The sequence below is a fragment of the Cervus elaphus genome, chromosome 30 (assembly GCF_910594005.1).
Source record: "Cervus elaphus chromosome 30, mCerEla1.1, whole genome shotgun sequence".
In the NCBI taxonomy this organism is placed as follows: domain Eukaryota; kingdom Metazoa; phylum Chordata; class Mammalia; order Artiodactyla; family Cervidae; genus Cervus; species Cervus elaphus.
Window position 1 is genome coordinate 71,117,738 of NC_057844.1, and position 21,325 is coordinate 71,139,062.

The window sequence follows — 21,325 nt, forward strand, 5'->3', positions numbered from 1 at the left end:
ATCTTTAGAGTAACCCCACCCCTCCCCCATTTGATAAGAATGGAAACTGAGACAAACACTTGGAGTCACTACCCAGGAGTGTTTCTCTCCAAAGGCCAAGCCTTTTCTACCAGACATGCCGTCTCTGTGTCTACGGCCAGACTAATTCCTGTGCCTGCCTTATGTCCATCCACTGATACCTGGAATCCAAAAGGAGATAAGCAGATGCTCTCATAACTTACTAAGTGGTTCCCAGGTGTTATAAAGACCTTGCTAACCTCTTGTTAATCAGAGTCATAGATGAAATTTCAGAGCAGCAAGAAACTCTCCTTGAAACCCTCTGACCCAATGTCCTCATTTTGCTGCAGAAATGTCAGAGGCACAGCAGGTAACAGGACATGTCCAGAATGACAGCAGGCAAGTGATGAACCTGGGGTCAGAACTCTCCTCTCTGCTATTTCTCCACATTGGGCCTCCCTTCCTGCCAAGGAGGGGATGGGCATGAGGGACCCAACTCCATGTCCCAACTATGCAGCAGAACATGACAGCAGTCCATATTTATAGCCGTCACATCACGTACAGAGGAACTGCTGTGCATCCCAGTCCTCAGGGCCCCTTCCACCGAAGTCTGTGCTGCACACATGCCCCACGTGGGTGAACCCTGCCTGTATTAGTGGTCCAGTCACCCCACGAGGCTGCGGCAAAGCATTGGTCCCAAGGATCTGAACTTGAGCTACAAATGTAGAGATGAGGTGTCTCATCTGTCCAGGCCTCAGTTTTAATAACTATAAAATGAAGATGGGAATATTGAAGACACTCATAAAGAATAACTCATAAACCTTTTTACGTCTGTGCACGCACATGTGTGAAAGGCAGAAAAATGATTTGCACCTGGACTCTGAATTAATGGAAACTACTGTTCTCACTGTTCCATGTTTGCTTTCCCTTCTTACATGGTATCTAGACAATTTAATAAAAATCTAGCTCATCCCTGCTAACTTGACATCATTTCTGCCAATGTACAGTCACCCATGAACAAGAGCCTGGAAGAAAGAAATGAGCCCATTAAACAAGCAATTCTGTTTTGTCCACATCAGTGTAAAATGCTGCTCACCTGATGCAGAGCTTCCCAGGTGGCGCTAGTGGTAAAGTACCCACCCACCAATGCAGGAGACAGAGACTCGGGTTTGATTCCTGGGTTGGGAAGATCCACTGGGGAAGGAAATGGCAACCCACTCCAATATTCTTGCCTGGAGAATCCCATGGACAGAGGAGTCTGGCGGGCTATAGTCCATAGTGCTGCAGAGCTGGACACGACTGAAGTGACTTAGCACACACACAAACACCTGATACAACCTATGATGTTCAAGCCATTGTTTGAGAATTAACATTTCCTCACAAAGCAGATTTGGAGCCTTCAACACCACACCTTTGAAAATCTGTCCCTGTCTTTTCCTCACAGTACAAAAGAGCAGTCAGATGTCCAGACTGCACTGAACAGACCCCAGGGGAGACTTTTAATGTTGTTATTCACTGATTTTTTACAACCTGAGAGAGTAACATCATATTTAACATTATTTTCCCTTTTTCCTTTATTTTTACCAAATTGTACTCTTCTATTGCTTAAGTTTAGTTATCATTTATTCACTAATCTTATTTAATTCCCAACATAAAGTTCAACCTTTCATCTTACCATTCTCTGTGAAACTCAATGCCATTTCTGAAAACAATCTCCCTCAGTGAAATTACGCAGTATTAAAAAGAAATTTTAGAACATTCTGTTTTCTTTAAATAATCAATTACGAGTCAAAAGTGAAGTGGAGAGAGAAACTCACAGACTGAAAGGGATCAAGGAGGCATCAGCCAAGGGCAGGGGACAGACCTTATGTGGGTTCCAACAGTGGTGAAGATTTCTCAGTGAGATGATCAACAGCATGTAAATACAGACTTACAGGTGGATGATATTCAGGAATTTGAGGTATTTTTCACGTGCAGTAAAGAAATGATTTTTTTCCCCAAAGCTTTCCTATCTTTTAGAGAAAAATAATGAAATGTTTACAGATGAACTAATTTGAGGTCTAGGATCTGCTCCATAATACTCTGAGGTGGGGGTGGGGCTGGCAGAGAGCAGGGGTAGGGATGCACCAAGAGTGGCCACCAGCTGATTCTGGCTGAAGCTGGGGGTAGGTACATGAAGGTTCATTATACCATGCTCTCTATTTTTGTAGATATTTGTAACTTTCCATTAAAAAAAGTTGAAAGTGAATGAAAACTTCACAGAATCCCCCTTTCAGATAATATATTCTCTGTGTTATTAACCTACAAGAATTAAAACGATAGCATATGTACGCCTGCTTATTTATCCAGAAGACTAACTTAAATATTAAACAAACTTCAAAAACCCATTTTTTAAAAAGAACTTTTAACCAATCTTGTAGTTTAAACCAGTATCATTATTTGAAATTCAAGTATATGCAACTTAGAAGTCATTGCTCACCTCTTCCAAAGCACAAGCCTCTATTACTTCTTCATATCGTTCCTTTTCATATTTCTTCCCAAATAAAATGTTACTCCTCACAGTCCCTGGAAACACCCAGGGCTGCTGAGAAACATACGCTATCCTCCCATGCACGCTGACCGTCCCCTGGCTCGGGGGCAGCTCCCCCAGCACAGCGCTTAACAGTGATGACTGCAACAGATGGGAACACACACACGTGAACAGGGTGCACTCAGGACGGAACACGCCTGGCAGCACAGCCGACCCCACCCTGGTGCTTGATACATAATAGAACCCGTTCCTTCAACAGGATAAAGTACAGCCCACTCAATTGAGACCAAAAAAAAAAAAAGAAAGAAACTAACACTAATGGTCAATGAAAAGGACTGATAAGGAATATATTAATAGTACAAACAATCTACTTGGCCTGAAAGTGAAAGTGAAGTCGCTCAGTTGTGTCGGACTCTTTGCGACCACATGAGCTGTAGCCTACCAGGATCCATCCATGGAATTTTCCAGGCAAGAGTACTGGAGTGGGTTGCCATTTCCTTTTCCAGGGGATCTTCCCGACCCAGGGATCGAACCCAGGTCTCCCTCACTGTAGGCAGATGCTTTGCTGACTGAGCCACCAGGAAAGTCCCTGAGTATCCCCCCAAATGAAATTCTACTTAGCAAAGAATAATTGAGAATGCTTTACATCCTTCTCTAACAAAGCTCAGCAAGATGTGTATTTTATGTATCTGATGTTAAGTGCAATTATTCCTGCATCTGGTATCCTTTACTTGACAAACACTTGTTATTAAAAAGCTATGTGTGAAGAATATAGCCAAAGATGGTTAACTGAAAGAACTCTCAAGTGAGTTGTGTCTGCAGAGCAAAAGCCATTCATAGAGGAAATCAGCACCCTTTCATGTACACATCCCACATTTTAAAAAATAATTTATTTATTTTTAGTTCTTTTAGTTTTTTCATTTATTTGTTACAATGTTGTGTTGGTTTCTGCCATACCACATTTATAATTCTTTTATTTATTTTTGCTTGCACTGGGTCTTCATTGCAGTGCATGGATTTTCTTATTGAGGAGCACAGGCTCTAGTGGGCAGGCCTCAGCATCTGTGGCCCATGGGCTCAGTCGTTGCAGCTCCCAGGCTCTAGAGCAGAGGCCTCACAGCTACGGTGCACGGGCTTAGTTGTTCCACAACTGGGAAGTGAGAACTTCCCAGACTAAGGATCAAACCTGGGTCTCCTGCATTAGCAGGTGGATTCTTTTACCACTGAGCCACCAGGGAAACCCACATCCCACATTAGATTTCTGTATTTTATTGTTTCTGACCAAGTGCATGTGTGCCTTTCCTTTCAATCTTCAACATCACACAGATGTGGCATATATGTATCCAAACCATCAGAGTGCTCATGACACTGGGCTGAAATAATATGTCTGCATATCTGTCTCACCCCAGAACCTGGCTGCCTCTGAAAAGCAGAGAGTTAGGGTCTTGCTCACATTTGTACCTTCATCTCCAGCATGTGGCTGCACATTCACTACATGTGCACTGATGGGATCATGTCAAATCACAGGAGGAAATGCTCAAAGCTTCCAGAAAGGGCCTTTATGACCTCCAGACTTCCTGGAAAGGCCACTAAGATGAAAAGAAGTCCCCATTGTCTCTGTCTATCCTGAACACTTGTCACATAAATAATTTCCTTCACTGAGACGTCCAAATTCCCCACAGGCAGTTCCTAACAGGGCAATGTGAAGCACCAAAAAGGAAAAGACAGTGGGCGGTTATCCTGATTTATTTAGCCATGAAACATTCTTGTAAAATGAATGTCTCATGGAACACACCTAGAGAGATGATGTTCTAGATACACTCAGTGCAAACTGAGTCACACACAGATCTGGGCTCAATTCTGAGAATTTAACAGGGGCTGTGGTGTTGCACCACCATAACTTACCTTTCCTGCTCCCACATGTCCGACCACAGCTAACAGTTCACCAGGTCTGACAGTAAAGGAAAGTTCTTGTAGGGCTGGGGTTTCTGATGCCTACAAATTAAAGTTTTTAATTTAATTTAACTTACTCATTTTAATAAAGTAACACAAGTTTTTTTAGAAATATATATATTTATATATTTCTAAATATATATATTTATTTTAGAAATAAATATATATAATATATATATAATATAACATATATATAATATATATAAATATATATAATATATAAATATATATATTTATATATTTAATATATAAATATATATATTTATATATTTCTAAATATATATATATATTTTAGAAAAATATAACAATAATCAACACAATTAATATTCAAAATATAACCCACATTTTTCTGTTTCCTATTTTAAGATACTGTGTCCTAGAGGCCTCTTCATCAAATCTTATCTCTTTGGGGATTGGAGGCAGCTTTAGCTGACTTTAGGGAAGTTCCTTCTTTTACTAGATTCCCATATGGACAGAACAATGTTCCAACTACTGCACAACTGAGCTCATTTCACACGCTAGCAAAGTAATGCTCAAAATTCTTCAAGCTAGTCTTCAGCAGTATGTGAACTGAGAAATTCCAGAGGTACAACCTGGAATTAGAAAAGGCAGAAGAACCATAGAGCAAATTGCTAATACCTGTTACATCACAGAAAAGCAAGGTAATTCCTGAAAAACATCTACTTCTGCTTCATTGACTAAGCATTTGACAGTGTGGATCACAACAAACTGTAGAAAATTCTTAAAAAGATGGGAATACCAGACCACATTACCTGTCACCTGATAAATCTGTATGCAGGTCAAGAAGCAATAGCTAGAACCAGACATGCAACAACCTACTGGTTAAAAATCAGGAAAGAAGTACGTCAATGCTGTATATGGCCGTCCTGCTTGTTTAAGTTTTAGGCAGACCACGTGATGCAAAATGCCAAGCTAGATGAATTGCAAAATGGAATCTAGAATTCTGACAGAATATCAACAATCTCAAACATGCAGATGATGGCAGAGAGTAAAGAGGAACTAAAGAGCCTCTTGATGAAGGTGAAAGAGGAGAGTGAAAAAGAGTGAATGCTGGCTTAAAACTCAGCATTCGAAAATCTAAGATCATGGCATCTGGTCCCATCACTTCATGGAAAATAGAAAGGGAGAAAGTGGAAAAAGTGGCCGGTTTTATTATAAAGTCACTACAGACAGTGACTACAGCCATGAAATTCAAAGATGCTTGCTCCTTGGAAGAATAGCTATTGCAAACCTAGACTGTGTATTAAAAAGTAGACATTACTTTGCCAATAAAGGTCTGTATAGTCAAAGCTAAGGTTTTTCCAGTAGTCATGTATGGATGTGAGAGTTGGACCATAAAGAAGGCTGAGCGCCAAAAAATTGATGCTTTTGAACTGTAGTGTTAGAGAAGACTCTTGAGAGTCCCTTGGACAGCAAGGAGATCAAATAAGTCAATCCTAAAGGAAATCAATCTTGCATATTCATTGGAAGGACTGATGCTGAAGCTGAAACTACAATACTTTGGCCACCTGGTATGAAGAGCGAACTCATTAGAAAAGACCCTGATGCTGGGAAAGATTGAAGGCAGGAGGAGAAGGGGACCACAGAGGATGAAATGGTTGGATGGCATAATCTACTCATCTGGGAGATTGGTGAAGGACAGGGAAGTCTGGCGTGCTAGTCAATGGAGTTGCAAAGATTTGGACATGACTGAGTGACTGAACAACAATAACAGAAATGCTGGAGTGGGAACCCATTCCCATGGACAGAGGGGCCTGGTGGGCTACAGTCCATGGAGTCACAAAGACTCAGACACAACTGAAGCGACTGACACTTCACACTTCAGCTCAAAATATTATATCTGGGTTTTCAAGATAAGATGTATTTGTGCTCTATATCTTTTGTTTAAGGTGATCCTATTATATAGCACAGGGAATTATATTTAATACTCTGTAATAAAACATAATGAAAAATAAGCTAAAAATTAAAAGAAGAATTTATGTACTTTAAGTTGAACACGTGCTAATACACTGAAAGCTCTCTTGAAAATGAGAAAAACAGCAACATGTCAATTGCCTCAGGCTGATTTTACACTTAATCTCCGTTCATTGCAATCCTTATTCCATTCATTGCAAACCTTATTCCTGATTCTGACAATTTTTATAACATATTCTCAGTAAATGAGCAAGTCACATTTTACAGTATGTGTAAAATCTCAAAATTCTCCAATAAATCTATGTCACAGTTGTCTATTAGCAGTTACAGTTTTGGAATGGAAGGTTTCTTACCTTTTCCCAAGAAGCTGTAAAAGCTTGCACGTCCACAATAGTTTTACCATCTGATGGCAGCAGAGGGTAGCACTGTGTTATCTCATCAAGTAACAGAAAGTTCTACAGAAAAAGGCAAAACATAGTTTATACTGCAAGAACAAAGGACAAACAAAACAATTGCTTCTCTTGAATTTGCAATAAAAAGTTTTACACCTATTGTTTATACCTACCTATCATTTTACAACTGAATTTTATTAGGTCTTGGTTCACATGAGAAATATTAAATAGTAATATAGAATGTAATATATTATTTTTATAGTATATTTACATCTAAGTATATAATATAGTACAGCATATATATAATATAGCATATACATACATATATATAGTATGTGTGCATGTGTGTGCGTGTGTGTGTGTGTGCATGTATAAAAAAGATAAATAAAGAGTTCCTGGCCATGGGGCTCTCTTTATTACCTTCTCAACAAGTATAATGTTTCCTCTCCAAAAAGAGAATATGGCTTCAAACTCCAGTACATTTAGAACCTGGACATTTTCACTGTTTTACTTTTCTGTTACCAATAATAAACAGGTGAGCTGGTAGGAAATTATTTCATAAATACTAACTGAATCCCACCATGTGCCAAGCACCATGCGACACTGCTAGAACAGAGAGGAAGGCCCTTCCCAGGCCGTCAGGAAGCAGGTGGCAGAAGACAGGCTGGGAACACAAGACCAATAACAGAGACTCTGAGTGCAAACACTGTACACTCTGCTTTCCTCCTCATGTGAGTCAATACCACATCACTGCTTGTCATAAATTATCACTGAAGTCATCATTCTAAAAAGAAAATTGTCTTAAGTTTCTATCTCTTAAAAAATATCTCACAAGCATCTTTTCACAATCACTGCCTCTTCTTAGTCAATGCCCTCTCTCCTCCACAGCAGGAGTGGCCACAGCTCCCACTTCATGTTATCTTCTACACCACTTTTTAACTGACTGATGTAAAGTAGCTGAAGAAAACAAAGTCTTATAAGCTGCTACAAAGCTGACAAACACATGCAAGAAAACTCCCTCTTGCCTTGCAAATGCTAGACATAATTCAATGAGAAAAGCTAGAGCAATAGAGAAACAGAACAAAAAACTTAGACCACTCCTACTCCCCAAGGTCCCCAAAACTGTGAACACGGGGCAGAGAGTGCTGGCTGTCCTTGAAATGTGCTCTCTTTTTTCTGAGGTAACAAACACCAGATTTTACCTGCATGTGGCAGCCTGGAAGGAGGCCCTCTGTCTCTAAACACTTGAGCAGACACAAGCAGCCCCATGACTAAATCCAGGGCAGTGGGGAGTGACAGCAACCAGGACCTTTCTCCACCCCAAGGCCTGGGCCTTGGAGGCTGCCAGCGGGGTCAAGTCACATGCAGTGAAGTAACATTAAGAAGAGAGAAAGAGTCTGAGTCCAAACACCAGAGGTTCACACTAGCCATGGGACTTGTTATGGGGAGAATTGTATCCTCACAAAAAAGATACCTCCTGACCCCAGTTAGCTCAAAATGTGGCTTTATTTGGAAATTTTGTTGTTGTCAATATAATCAATTAAAGTGAGGTCACAGTGGAGTAGGGTGAGCCCTGAATACAATATGACTTGAGTCCTCATGAGAAATGCAGAGACAGATAGACACGCAAAAAAAAAAAAAAAAACAGCTACCTGATGATGGAGACAGAGGCTGGGGTGATGGCTTTCAAGCCAAGGAATGCCAAGGTTTGCCTGCAACCACTCAGAGCTAGCAGAGGCAAGAAAGGATGCCGCTGTATCAGATTCAGAGGGATCCTGACCCTGCTGACACCTTGATTTCAGACTTCTAGCCTCCAGGACTGTGAAACAAAACATTCCTGTGGTTTTAAGCCACATGGTTTATGGTATTTTTTATTAGCAGTCCCAGGAAACTCACTCAGGGCCTCACAAGGATTCTTGCATGAGAGAAAAACAAATGGACCCTGTAAGCAGCTTTAACCTGGGTAACTCTGGGACCCACAGGCAAACTGAATCCTTACCAACACAGGGGTGCAACTGAAACAAGCATGTGAGGATGTGAGGATGTTTGAGAAAGAAAACAACACATAAATAGTAACTTACTACCTTAAACATCTTGACACCCCATCTATCATGCCTCAGAGTCATAAATGTGATTGCAAACTTCTACTTAAAAAGAAGAATGGGTAAAAACTAAATGTGAAAACCATTCTGCAGGAAAAGAAAGACAGGATCCTTTCATTTCTGTCAAATATCAGCTGGTGGAAGATGCTATTCTTTCATTCCTTCCTCCTCTCATCCAAGCTCACTGAGAACCTAACACTGAGCACAGTGACTCCTACTGTCCCCAAGCCCATGTCCACCAGGAGGCAGGATGGATGGATGGTGGTCTGAGGACACGATCACGGGCTTTCAACCACCGCAACCTGAGTTCTTTCTCCACACCACCTCTCCCATCATCAGCTGGGTACCAGCTCTCACCTGTTCTGACACAATTCATCTCTCTCCCAATTCTCTTTTCTTCTTGAAACAACATAATTTCAGAATCTCACTCACTATTAGTTATTTCAATAATGCAACTTTTCTTTTGCTGGTTCCTTCCCTAGTCCTCCCCAACACCTCTGACCCTACCCCAAGACAACTCCCTCCTGATCTCCTTACAGCATCTCTGAGTGTCCACAAGCTTAACACCCCCAGTGACCCACCAGCATCTAAGTCCACACTCCCCAGGCAGCCTCTGCCTGGACACCCTGAGTACTGACCCTACCCATCCTTCCGGCTCATCTCAAATACTAACCCTACTGGGAACCAGCTCAGCACATCCCCAGCTGGCACTGCCCTCCCTACTTCTGAATCCCCAGAGGAATATTAAGTCAGATATAGGGGAGACACTACATCATTCATGCACCTTTACAGTCCCAACTCCAACTAAGACCAAGCCTTACACAGTTAGCCCATCGAGGGCATCAGTTACAGGAAGGAACAGACTGCACGGTTGTTCAAACCAGCCAACCATTGACTGCATGACTACAGCCTTACATAGTCTAAGCTGACACAGAAACAAGCAAAAGGTGATGAGACAGGCTGGGACCTGGGACCCTCTATGGGAGCACTTGCACCTGGACAAACGTCTCTTGAGCAACAAAACACAAAGAAAACATAAGGGACTAAACATACCTGCACACATGGAAAGGCACTTATGAACAGTAAGATACAAAAATGCCACAAGCCAACTGCCATTTTTGAGCTGCTGGGAGTAAAGCAGGGAACTGTGTACGATCTTGGCACATGGCAGACTACTTAAGTCACCCCTGTGGCTCAAACACCAATCCACCTCTACCCTCGTCCCACTTAAGGAACCAGCCCGCCCTTCTCAAAGAGTCAACAGGGCATCAGTTTCTTGTTTCCACACTTTGTGATGCAGCGTAAGCCTCAGTAAAGCCTTGCTTGAATTTCTCATCTGGCCTATTATCAACTTCTGTTGATTAAAAAGACCAAGGGCCCTGGAGAGTAATATATGTGTTATATATCTGGTGTAGACAGAATCAAATACAGTTTCAGCTTAAGCATGTAAAAAGACATCAATACTCCATGTGTATACATTCGAATAGAAATTCCTCACTTTCAAACAAAAAAGAAAGAAAAGGAAAATTATGCCCTAAGTGAAGAATTAAATCTATTAAGCACTTGTCCACAAATAATAGTTCTGAGGGGGACAGATGTCACAGTCTTCCAAGGATTAAATGAGGCCCCATACAATACATGATCAGCTCATAAAGGTGCCAGAAACGCTGGCTGAATTTTTCTGCAAGACTCAGTCTGATGAAAAAGCTGAAATTAAATGGCCATTAGAGCCATGAAGTGCAGACCCAGAACAGGAAATGCAGGAAAGTATCAACACCAGAACTGCAGCCCAAAAAACTGACTTGCTCATTACTGGTTATGGAAAACCTAAAGCTGCTTTCTGAACAATATAACCTCAGAGACATATTTTACTAGATGTTTAAGTTATTGAAGACTTTTAGTGAGTACTTTAAAGTTGAGATTTTTTGCAATTCTATTGGAGTCATCCAGTGCTAAGACCATGGGTCCCCCTTCCTCACTTAGAGAGAAATAGAGACACTTCTTGGGCTTATGAGGTCATAGTAAATCATTCGTTTTCAGAGAGCTGATTTAATCTTCATGTTAAACAGAAATACTTGAACATCTACTGTGTGCCAGGCCCTTGTCTTCATGATAAAATTATCTACCCGACTATTTAGGGACAGTTAGTTGGGTTTTTTTAAAAAATTTAATTAATTAATATATTTTAATTGGAGGCTAATTACTTTACAATATTGTAGTGGTTTTTGCCATACATTGACATGAATCAGCCATGGGTGTACATGTGTTCCCCAATCCTGAACCCCCCTCCCACCTCCCTCCCCATCCCATCCCTCTGGGTCATCCCAGTGCACCAGCCTGAGCACCCTGTCTTATGCTTCAAACCTGGACTGGCGATTTGTTTCACATACAGTAATATACATGTTTCGATGCTATTATCTCAAATCATCCCACCCTCATCTTCTCCCACAGAGTCCCAAAGTCTGTTCTTTACATCTGTGTCTCTTTTGCTGTCCCACATATAGGGTCATCATACCATCTTTCTAAATTCTATATATATATATATATGTGTATTAATATACTGTATTGGTGTTTTTCTTTCTGACTTCTTTCACTCTGTATAATAGACTCCAGTTTCATCCACCTAATTAGAACTGATTTAAATGAATTCTTTTTAATAGCTGAGTAATATCCCATTGTGTATATGCACCACAGCTTTCTTCTCCATTCGTCTGCCGATGGACATCTAGGTTGCTTCCATGTCCTGGCTATCATAAACAGTGCTGTGATGAACACCGTGGTGCACGTGTCTCTTTTCAACTCTGGTTTCCTCAGTGTGTATGTTGAGCAGTGGGATTGCTGGGTCATATGGCAGTTCTATTTCCAGTTTTTCAGAGAATCTCCATGCTGTTCTCCATAGTGGCTGTCAGTTAAGTTCAGTTCAGTCACTCAGTCGTGTCCGACTCTTTGTGACCCCATGAATCACAGCACACCAGGCCTCCCTGTCCATCACCAAATTCTGGAGTTTACTCAAATTCATGCCCATCGAGTTGGTAATGCCATCCAGCCATCTCATTCTCTGCTGCCCCCTTCTCCTCCTGCCCTCAATCCCTCACAGCATCAGGGTCCTTTCCAATAAGTCAACTCTTTGCATGAGGTGGCAAAAGTATTGGAGTTTCAGCTTCAGCATCAGTCCTTCCAATGATCATCCAGGACTGATCTCCTTTATGATGGACTGGCTGGATCTCCTTGCAGTCCAAGGGACTCTCAAGACTCTTTTCCAACACCACAGTTCAAAAGCATCAATTCTTCAGCACTCAGCTTTCTTCACAGTCCAACTCTCACATCCATACATGACCACTGGAAAAACCATAGCCTTGACCAGACGGACCTTTGTTGGCAAAATAATGTCTCTGCTTTTTAATATGCTATCTAGGTTGGTCATAACTTTCCTTCCAAGCAGTAAACGTCTTTTAATTTCATGGCTGCAGTCACCATCTGCAGTGATTTTGGAGCCCAAAAAAATGAAGTCTGACACATTTTTCACTGTTTCCCCATCTATTTACCATGAGGTGATGGGATCAGATGCCATGATCTTAGTTTTCTGAATGTTAAGCTTTAAGCCAACTTTTTCAGTCTCCTCTTTCACTTTCATCAAGAGGTTTTTCAGTTCCTCTTCACTCTCTTCCACAAGGGTGGTGTCATCTGCATATCTGAGGTTATTAATATTTCTCCCTGAAATCTTGATTCCAGCTTGTGCTTTGTCCAGCCCAGCATTTCTCATGATGTACTCTGCATATAAGTTAAATAAGCAGGGTGACAATATACAACCTTGACATACTCTTTTTCCTATTTGGAACCAGTCTATTATTCCATGTCCAGTTCTAACTGTTGCTTCCTGACCTGCATACAGGTTTCTCAAGAGGCAGGTCAGGTGGCCTGGTATTTCCATCTCTTTCTGTTTGTTTCCAAGGCAAACCATTCAATATTATGGTAATCCAAGTCTATGCCCCAACCAATAATGCTGAAGAAGCTGAAGTTGAACAGTTCTATGAAGACCTACAAGACCTTTTAGAACTAACACCCAAAAAAGATGTCCTTTTCATTATAAGGGACTGAAATGCAAAAGTAGGGAGTCAGGAAACACCTGGAGTAGCAGGCAAATTTGGCCTTGGAGTACGGAATGAAGCAAGGCAAAGGCTAATAGAGTATTGCCAAGAGAACACACTGGTCATAGCAAACACCCTCTTCCAACAACACAAGAGAAGACTCTACACATGGACATCACCAGATGGTCAATACCGAAATCAGACTGATTATATTTTTTGCAGCCAAAGATGGAGAATCTCTATACAGTCAGCAAAAACAAGACCAGGAGCTGACTGTGACTCAGATCATGAAATCCTTATTGCAAAATTCAGACTTAAACTGAAGAAAGTAGGGAAAACCACTAGACCATTCAGGTATGACCTAAGTCAAATCCCTTAGGACTATACAGTGGAAGTGAGAAATAGATTTAAGGGACTAGATCTGATAGACAGACAGCCTGATGAACTATGGACGGAGGTTCGTAACATTGTACAGGAGCCAAGGATCAAGACCATCCCCAAGGAAAAGAAATGCAAAAAGGCAAAATGGTTGTCTAAGGCGGCCTTACAAATAGCTGTGAAAAGAAGAGAAGCGAAAAGCAAAGGAGAGAAGGAAAGATATTCCCATTTGAATACAGAGTTCCAAAGACTAGCAAGGAGAGATAAGAAAGCCTTCCTCAGTGATCAATGCAAAGAAATAGAGGAAAACAACAGAATGGGAAAGACTAGAGATCTCTTCAAGAAAATTAGAGATATGAAGGGAACATTTCAGGCAAACATGGGTTCTATAAAGGACCGAAATGGTATGGACCTATCAGAAGTAAAAGATATTAAGAAGAGGTGGCAAGAATACACAGAAGAACTGTACAAAAAAGATCTTCATGACCCAGATAATCACAATGGTGTGATCACTCACCTAGAGCCAGACATCCTGGAATGTGAAGTCAAGTGGGCCTTAGAAAGCATCACTATGAACAAAGCTAGTGGAGGTGATGGAATTCCAGTTGAGCTAATCCTGAAAGATGATGCTGTGAAAGTGCTGCACTCAATATGCCAGCAAATTTGGAAAACTCAGCAGTGGCCACAGGACAAGAAAAGGTCAGTTTACATTCCAATCCCAAAGAAAGGCAATCCCAGAGAATGCTCAAACTACCGCACAATTGCACTCATCTCACACGCTAGTAAAGTAATGCTCAAAATTCTCCAAGCCAGGCTTCAACAATACGTGAACCGTGAACTTCCAGATGTTCAAGCTGGTTTTAGAAAAAGCAGAGGAACCAGAGATCAAATTGCCAACATCTGCTGGATCATCGAAAAAGCAAGAGAATTCCAGAAAAACATCTATTTCTGCTTTATTGACTATGCCAAAGCCTTTGACTGTGTGGATCACAATAAACTGTGGAAAATTCTCAAAGAGATGGAAATACCAGACCACCTGACCTGCCTCTTGAGAAACCTGTATGCAGGTCAGGAACCAACAGTTAGAACTGGACATGGAACAACAGACTGGTTCCAAATAGGAAAAAGAGTATGTCAAGGCTGTATATTGTCACCCTGCTTATTTAACTTATATGCAGAGTACATCATGAGAAACGCTAGGCTGGAAGAAACACAAGCTAGAATCAAGATTGCTGGGAGAAATACCAATAACCTCAGATGTGCAGATGATACCACCGTTATGGCAGAAAGTGAAGAGGAACTGAAAAGCCTCTTGATGAAAGAAAAAGAGGAAAGTGAAAATGTTGCTTTAAAGCTCCACATTCAGAAAACTAAGATCATGGCATCTGGTCCCATCACTTCATGGCAAATATTGGGGAAACAGTGGAAACAATGTCAGATTTTATTTTTGGGGGCTCCAAAATAACTGAAGATGGTGATTGCAATCATGAAATTAAAAGACATTTACTCCTTGGAAGGAGCGTTATGACCAACCTAGACAGCGTATTAAAAAGCGGAGACGTTACTTTGCCAAAAATGTCCATCTAGTCAAGGCTATGGTTTTTCCAGTGGTCATGTATGGATGTGAGAGTTGGACTGTGAAGAAAGCTGAGCACTGAAGAATTGATGCTTTTGAACTGTGGTATTGGAGAAGAGTCTTGAGAGTTCCTTGGACTGCAAGGAGATCCAGCCAGTCCATCATAAAGGAGATCAGTCCTGGATGATCATTGGAAGGACTGATGCTGAAGCTGAAACTCCAATACTTTTGCCACCTCATGCAAAGAGTTGACTTATTGGAAAGGACCCTGATGCTGTGAGGGATTGAGGGCAGGAGGAGAAGGGGACGACAGAGAATGAGATGGCTGGATGGCATCACTGACTCGATGGACATGAGTTTGGGTAGGTTCCAGAAGTTGGTGATGGACAGGAGGCCTGGTGTGTTGCGATTCATGGGGTCGCAAAGAGTCGGACACGACTGAGCGACTGAACTGAACAGAACTGATAATGAGTGATGTTGAGCATCTTTTCATGTTTTTGTTAGTCATGTTTTTGTTTGTATGTCTTCCATGGTGAAATGTCTGTTTAGTTCTTTGGTCCATTTTTTGATTGGGTCATTTATTTTTCTGGAATTGAGCTACATGAGCTGCTTGTACATTTTTGAGATTAATTCTTTGTCAGTTTCTTCACTTGCTATTATTTTCTCCTATTCTGAAGGCTGTCTTTTCACCTTGCTTATAGTTTCCTTCATTGTGCAAAAGCTTTTACGTTTCATTAGTTCCCATTTGTTTATTTTTGCTTTTATTTCCATTACTGTGGGAGGTGGGTCATAGAGGATCCTGCTGTGATTTCTGTCAGAGAAATGTTTTCCTCTAGGAGTTTATAGTTTCTGGTCTTATATTTAGATCTTTAATACATTTTGAGTTTATATTTGTGTATAAAAAAGGAGATAATAGGTATGGTGGGAATCAGAAGTTTTTAGGGAAGAGGGGAACTAAAGACAGGCTTAGACACTAGGTAAAATAAGTATAGGAACAAAAATGCAGAGATCAGAAATCAACAAGAAAACATCTGTGAGTAAAGAATACATTTTTAAACACAGAGAACTAAGTGAGTCTGAGGCTACACTTCCTGCCCAGGGAACAGGGACTTCTCAGCATGTTCCTCCCCTCCCGGCCCAAAGAGGAATCCTAGTCACCCCAGGACTGTGTACAGTCACTGCTTAGTCATTCCAGTCAGCACAGCAGATTCAATCTGTTTGCTTCTTCTGCTTTTAGACATTTTAATCATCCTGCAGCCATCACTGCACATCAAGAGCCTGTGCTGCTGCTATTTATACTACTGGCCCTAAATGAGCATGGATCTCACAGGACTTTTAACATACTTTACCTAAGAAGAGAGAGTAATACAAACATTTTGGAAAGACTGCCAGCTTTGTACTGAGAGTTAAATCTCACCTAACTGGCACACAGTGACACCACATAAAAAGAGGAGTGTTAGGTAAAATCCTCCTATAACTTAAAAAAGTTATTTTTCACTAAACCTTGATTCTTTGGATGCTGACAATGGCCTCTGACACCTTCTCGATGGCCATGGGGAAGTAGAGGGTGCTCGAAAACCGCAGAGCCTCGAACAGCATCACCACCACAAACACCTGGCTGGCTGTGATCAGGTTGTCAAGAAGCTCATTGGTGATGAATGTGACAAAAATCATGATTTTGCTCACAGCGAAAAATGATGCCAAATTCATGCCCCTAAAGTAGGAACTTCTCATAATTTTGGAAATTTCCTTCCTGTAAAAGAAAGTAGGACAAAGGTTTTATAAGAAGCATCAACATACAAGATGTGAATTCAATGCCCTGTGTGAGTGGCCCCTTTCTAGGGAGTAGATACAGATTAAAATAAACCATCCCTCACATCATGGAGACATTAGCATAGTGCACACTCAGGGGTCTGCCTGACACCAGGACCACACAGTGCATCACCACTTCACTCTTTCAAGTAAAAGGAGGCTTTCTGTCACAATTTCAAATATTTTGGGTCAATCTGATGGGGTTTGAACATTCATTCAACAAACATTCATAATCACAAGTCTGTGCCAGGTTCCTCACAAAAAGACACAGCCTGTCCCCTCCAGGAGCTCATGAACTTGTAAGGGAAGAGAATTATCAACCACAAAATTGGGAGACATTAGACAGAGATGGTAATCACAGCTCCCGTGGGAGCTCAGAGCAGAGGCATGTAACTCGGAGCAGTGGAGTCAGGGCAAGTCACACACATGTGGAGTCTGAGAAGATGAGCTAGAGTCAGTCAGGGCTGGCAGAGGCCAGAGAAGAAGGAAAATGGGAGTGTATTCCCAGGAGAGGGAGGGGCCCCACAAAGGTGCAAAGTGACAGCTGACAACGTGGGGTCAGAGAAATGTTCATCAGGTATTTAAATAAAAGTTGGAAAAACAGTCTACAAACATGAATATTATCATATGCGAAACAGATTGCCAGTCCAGGTTCGATGCATGAGACAGGGTGCTCAGGGCCAGTGCACTTGACCCAGAAGGATGGGATGGGGAGGGAGGCAGGAGGGGCTTCAGGATGGGGGACATATGTACACCCATGGCTGATTCATGTCAATGTATGGCAAAACCACTACAATATTGTAAAGTAATTAGCCTCCAATTAAAATAAATAAATTTTTTAAAAAACATGAAGCAAAACAAAAGGGACAGTATTTTCAAAGCTCCATTTGTAAAGAACAACAGTGATTCATGAGCTTTGTTGGTGGTAAAGGATCCACCTGCAATGCAGGAGACCTGGGTTCAGTCCCTGGGTCAGGAAGATCCTCTGGAGGAGAAAATGGCAACCCACTCTGGTATTCCTGCCTGGGAAACCCCATGGACAGAGAAGCTTGGTGAGCTACATTCCATGGGGTCACAAACAGTCAGATATGAGTGAGTGACTAAGCATGACAACAATGAAGAATAGTGATTCATATAGCTTGGCTCAATATAGGTACACCCAATCTCTATAGGGTTTCCCTGATAGCTTAGTTGGTAAATTATCTGTCTGCAATGCAGGAGACACTGGTTTGGATCCTGGGTCTCAAAGATCCGCTGGAGAAGGGATAGGCTACCCATTCCAGTATTCTTGGACTTCCCTTGTGGCTCAGCTGGTAAAGAATCCACCTACAATATGGAGACCTGGGTTCGATCCCTGATTTGGGAAGATACCCCAGAGAAGGGAAAGGCTGCCCACTCCAGTAATCTCCCTGTTTATGCTCCATCAACGCAAATCACAATTTTAGTTTGAATGTCATTGTCCAAATACTATATTAAAAACATTGCTTATTGAGATTTGAGGTATTAAGAACTACTTAGAATTTCATCTCTTTATAAGTAAGACGCATATACATTTTTTTACTTTGAGAAGATGGTAAATGGAAGAGCAGGTAAATGATGTCTCCTCTGTTCTCCGTAACCCTACTGCAATATGTGGGGGATGCAATGAATAGTAAGTATTTAAGTTCACCTTAATGTGAAGGTGAACTTAAATACTTCTTTGGTAATACATCTAAAGCATTCTGTAGAACTGGAAATAAAGCATCTGTCACTTACCTTCTCAATCTGGTAATAAGGTCTATAAATGACTTTTCCCAAGCATTCATTTTTATTGTTCTGATGCCCGTTATGACTTCACTCATGGTCCTGATCCTGTCGTCTGTGAAAGCTGTGGTTTCACTCCTAGGGGGACAGTTGTGAGAGATGAGCCTTAGTGATCAAAGCCCAACTTTCTGTGGCAGCAGCAGTAGTGGGCATGGGAGCATGGGGGTAGGGGGTGGTGACTAGGAAGCAAATGATCCTCTACAGTCCTTTTGCACTTAGAACACAGGCAGGTCCTACTCAAAGTACAAATGGAGAAAAAGGCTTCAATTAGGAAGTCAACCTTTCAGTCCATTTCCAGAAGTAACTTGGAGAACATGCAGCATCAGCTAAGGAAGACATAAAATGAGTCAGATATAAACCGTCTGCTCAAGGAGGTCACGATCAGGTAGGGAAGGCAGAGACAACCAGGAAGACAGAGTCTGTGCTGTAATAAAATAGGATGAAGTTATGGGGAGCAGGAAAGATGGAACTATTAATTCCACCAGGAAAGGAGAACAAGAAGAGCTTCAGAGACCTGGTAGCACTGGAACAGGGCCTCGAAGGATAAGGAACATCTCTCCAGAGCAAAGACAGAAAAGGAAATTCCAAATAGAGAAAGACACCAAGCACAGACCTGCACACACACAACACACACAGAAGTTCAATGAGCTTCAAATAGCACAACATCTCCATCACCTGACAATCACCCACCTCCAACCTGCTGGGCCCTGCTTCTGGTCTAACTCAGCACCAGAAGGCTCTTCACCACCCGCCACTTTTCTGTCACATGTGCAGCTGTGAATGTGGGGCTTCATAAAGATACAATGAAGGTCAACCTTGCCCTTGGGGTGCTTATAACTTAATGGAAACATGAACATAAATACCTGAAAAGGCTCCAACACATGCATAACAAAAATATATGTGGTGAGAAATGGGCCTACAAGATTATTACTATTTACCAATATTTAAATAACTTGGACATGGGTAAATTCTGCTGAAGGACACTCTATTTATTCAGATATGGTGCCAAGAGCAGCCGCTGAATGTTTTCACTGTTCCTGTTTCAGGATCAGCCTTCAGCTTAAGGCTGGACCCTTCACTGGTTAAGCCTGAAGGGTCTACAATCCACACAAATAAGAGACCAGAGAAGGCATTTGTCCTGTTTTTGAACAAAGACATCATGCAGACTATAGATGTTATCAATTTCATATTATCAGTTTTTAAAACCAGGGTTTCTCTTACCGGAGTGAGGAAAACAACTTCCCGAAGCAGCTTTGCAAGAGCAGAAGAATGATGAGAACTGCCATCCCAGCAAGACATGATATTCCTATTTCCATCCAGAGAAGGGCAGTCACTGCAATATACTCCAGTGGCCCCACCCACAGATAGTGCAAGAACACTGTTACCTTAAAATAGAAAGACAAAACCTTCTTAAGATGGTGTAAAAACCAATAAGGACACAGTGCAGAAACAATCTCCTCTGATGGAATAGACAGGAACCTAAACAGAAATAATCTCAGTGGGATTCAAACCTGCTAAAACAGAAACCCAAGCATCCACCCCAGATAATGCCATTCAGGGGCAGCACAGGGCTGGCTTCAGGGACATCCAGGGAGAATCAGACCAGCAGCAATGAAGAAGGATGTCAATTTTGTCCAAAACACAGATGAGCTAACCTCAGTTCAGAAGCTCAGTTGTCTCTGATTCTTTGTGACCCCATGGACTGCAGCACACCAAGCTTCCCTGTTCATCATCAACTCCTAGAGCTTGCTAAAACTCATGTCCATCAAGTCAGTGATGCTACCCAACCACCTCATCCTCTGTCATCCCCTTGTCCCCCAGCCTTCAATCTTTCCCAGCATCAGGGTCTTTTCCAATGAGTTAGTTCTTTGCATCAGGTGGCCAAAGTATTGGACTTTCAACTTCAGCATCAGTCCTTTCAATAAATATCCAGGACTGATTTCCTTTATGATGAGTTGGTTTGATCTCCTTGCAGTCCAAGGGACTCTGAAGAGTCTTCTCTAATGCTACAGTTCAAAAGCATCAATATTTTTGGTGCTCAGCTTTCTTTATAGTCCAACTCTCACATCCATACATGACTACTGGAAAAACCATAGCTCTGACTAGACGGACCTTTGTTGGCAAAGTACTGTCTCTCCTTTTTAATATGATGTCTAGGTTGGCAATAACTTTTCTTCCAAGGAGCAAGTGTTTTGTTTTGTTTTTTAATTTCATGGCTGTGTTCACCATCTGCAGTGATTTTGGAGCCCACAAAAATAGTGTCTCTCACTGTTTCCACTGATTTCCCATCTATTTGCCATGAAGTGATGGGACCAGATGCCATGATCTTTGTTTTTTTAATGTTGAATTTTTAACCAGCTTTTTCACTCTCCTCTTTCCCTTTCATCAAGAGGCTCTTCAGTTCCTCTTCACTTTCTACCATAAGGGTGGTGTCATCTGCATATCTGAGGTTATTGATATTTCTCCCAGCAATCTTGATTCCAGCTTATGCTTCATCCAGCCTGTCATTTCACATGGTGTATTCTGCATAGAATTTAAATAAGCAGAGTGACAATATACAACCTTGATGTACTCCTTTCCCACTCTGGAAACAGTCTTTTGTTTCATGTGCAGTTCTAACTATTGCAGCTTGACCTGCATATAGATTTCTCAGGAAGCAGGTAAAATGGTCTGCTATAACCATCTCTTGAAGAATTTTCCACAGTTTGTTATGATTTACACAGTCAAAGGCTGTGGCATAATCAATAAAGCAGAAGTAT

The 21,325-nt window shown here is 41.5% G+C and overlaps 1 protein-coding gene across 5 annotated transcripts in view; it reads right to left on the reverse strand.

The window, feature by feature from the left end:
- Positions 1–21,325, reverse strand: part of LOC122686751 (ATP-binding cassette sub-family C member 4-like) — a 2,082,459-nt gene that overhangs the window by 1,081,391 nt on the left and 979,743 nt on the right. The window contains exons 6-11 of one of the 5 annotated variants that reach the window (XM_043891987.1): positions 19,788–19,951; positions 18,519–18,644; positions 16,455–16,704; positions 6,769–6,870; positions 4,433–4,522; positions 2,477–2,668 (exon numbers count right to left, since the gene is read on the reverse strand). The exons of the other annotated variants lie outside the window; for them this stretch is intronic. Of the exons in view, the coding sequence (XP_043747922.1) occupies positions 2,477–2,668; positions 4,433–4,522; positions 6,769–6,870; positions 16,455–16,704; positions 18,519–18,644; positions 19,788–19,951 (924 nt within the window). The remainder of the gene's footprint in view (positions 1–2,476; positions 2,669–4,432; positions 4,523–6,768; positions 6,871–16,454; positions 16,705–18,518; positions 18,645–19,787; positions 19,952–21,325) is intronic. 5 annotated transcript variants of the gene reach the window in all.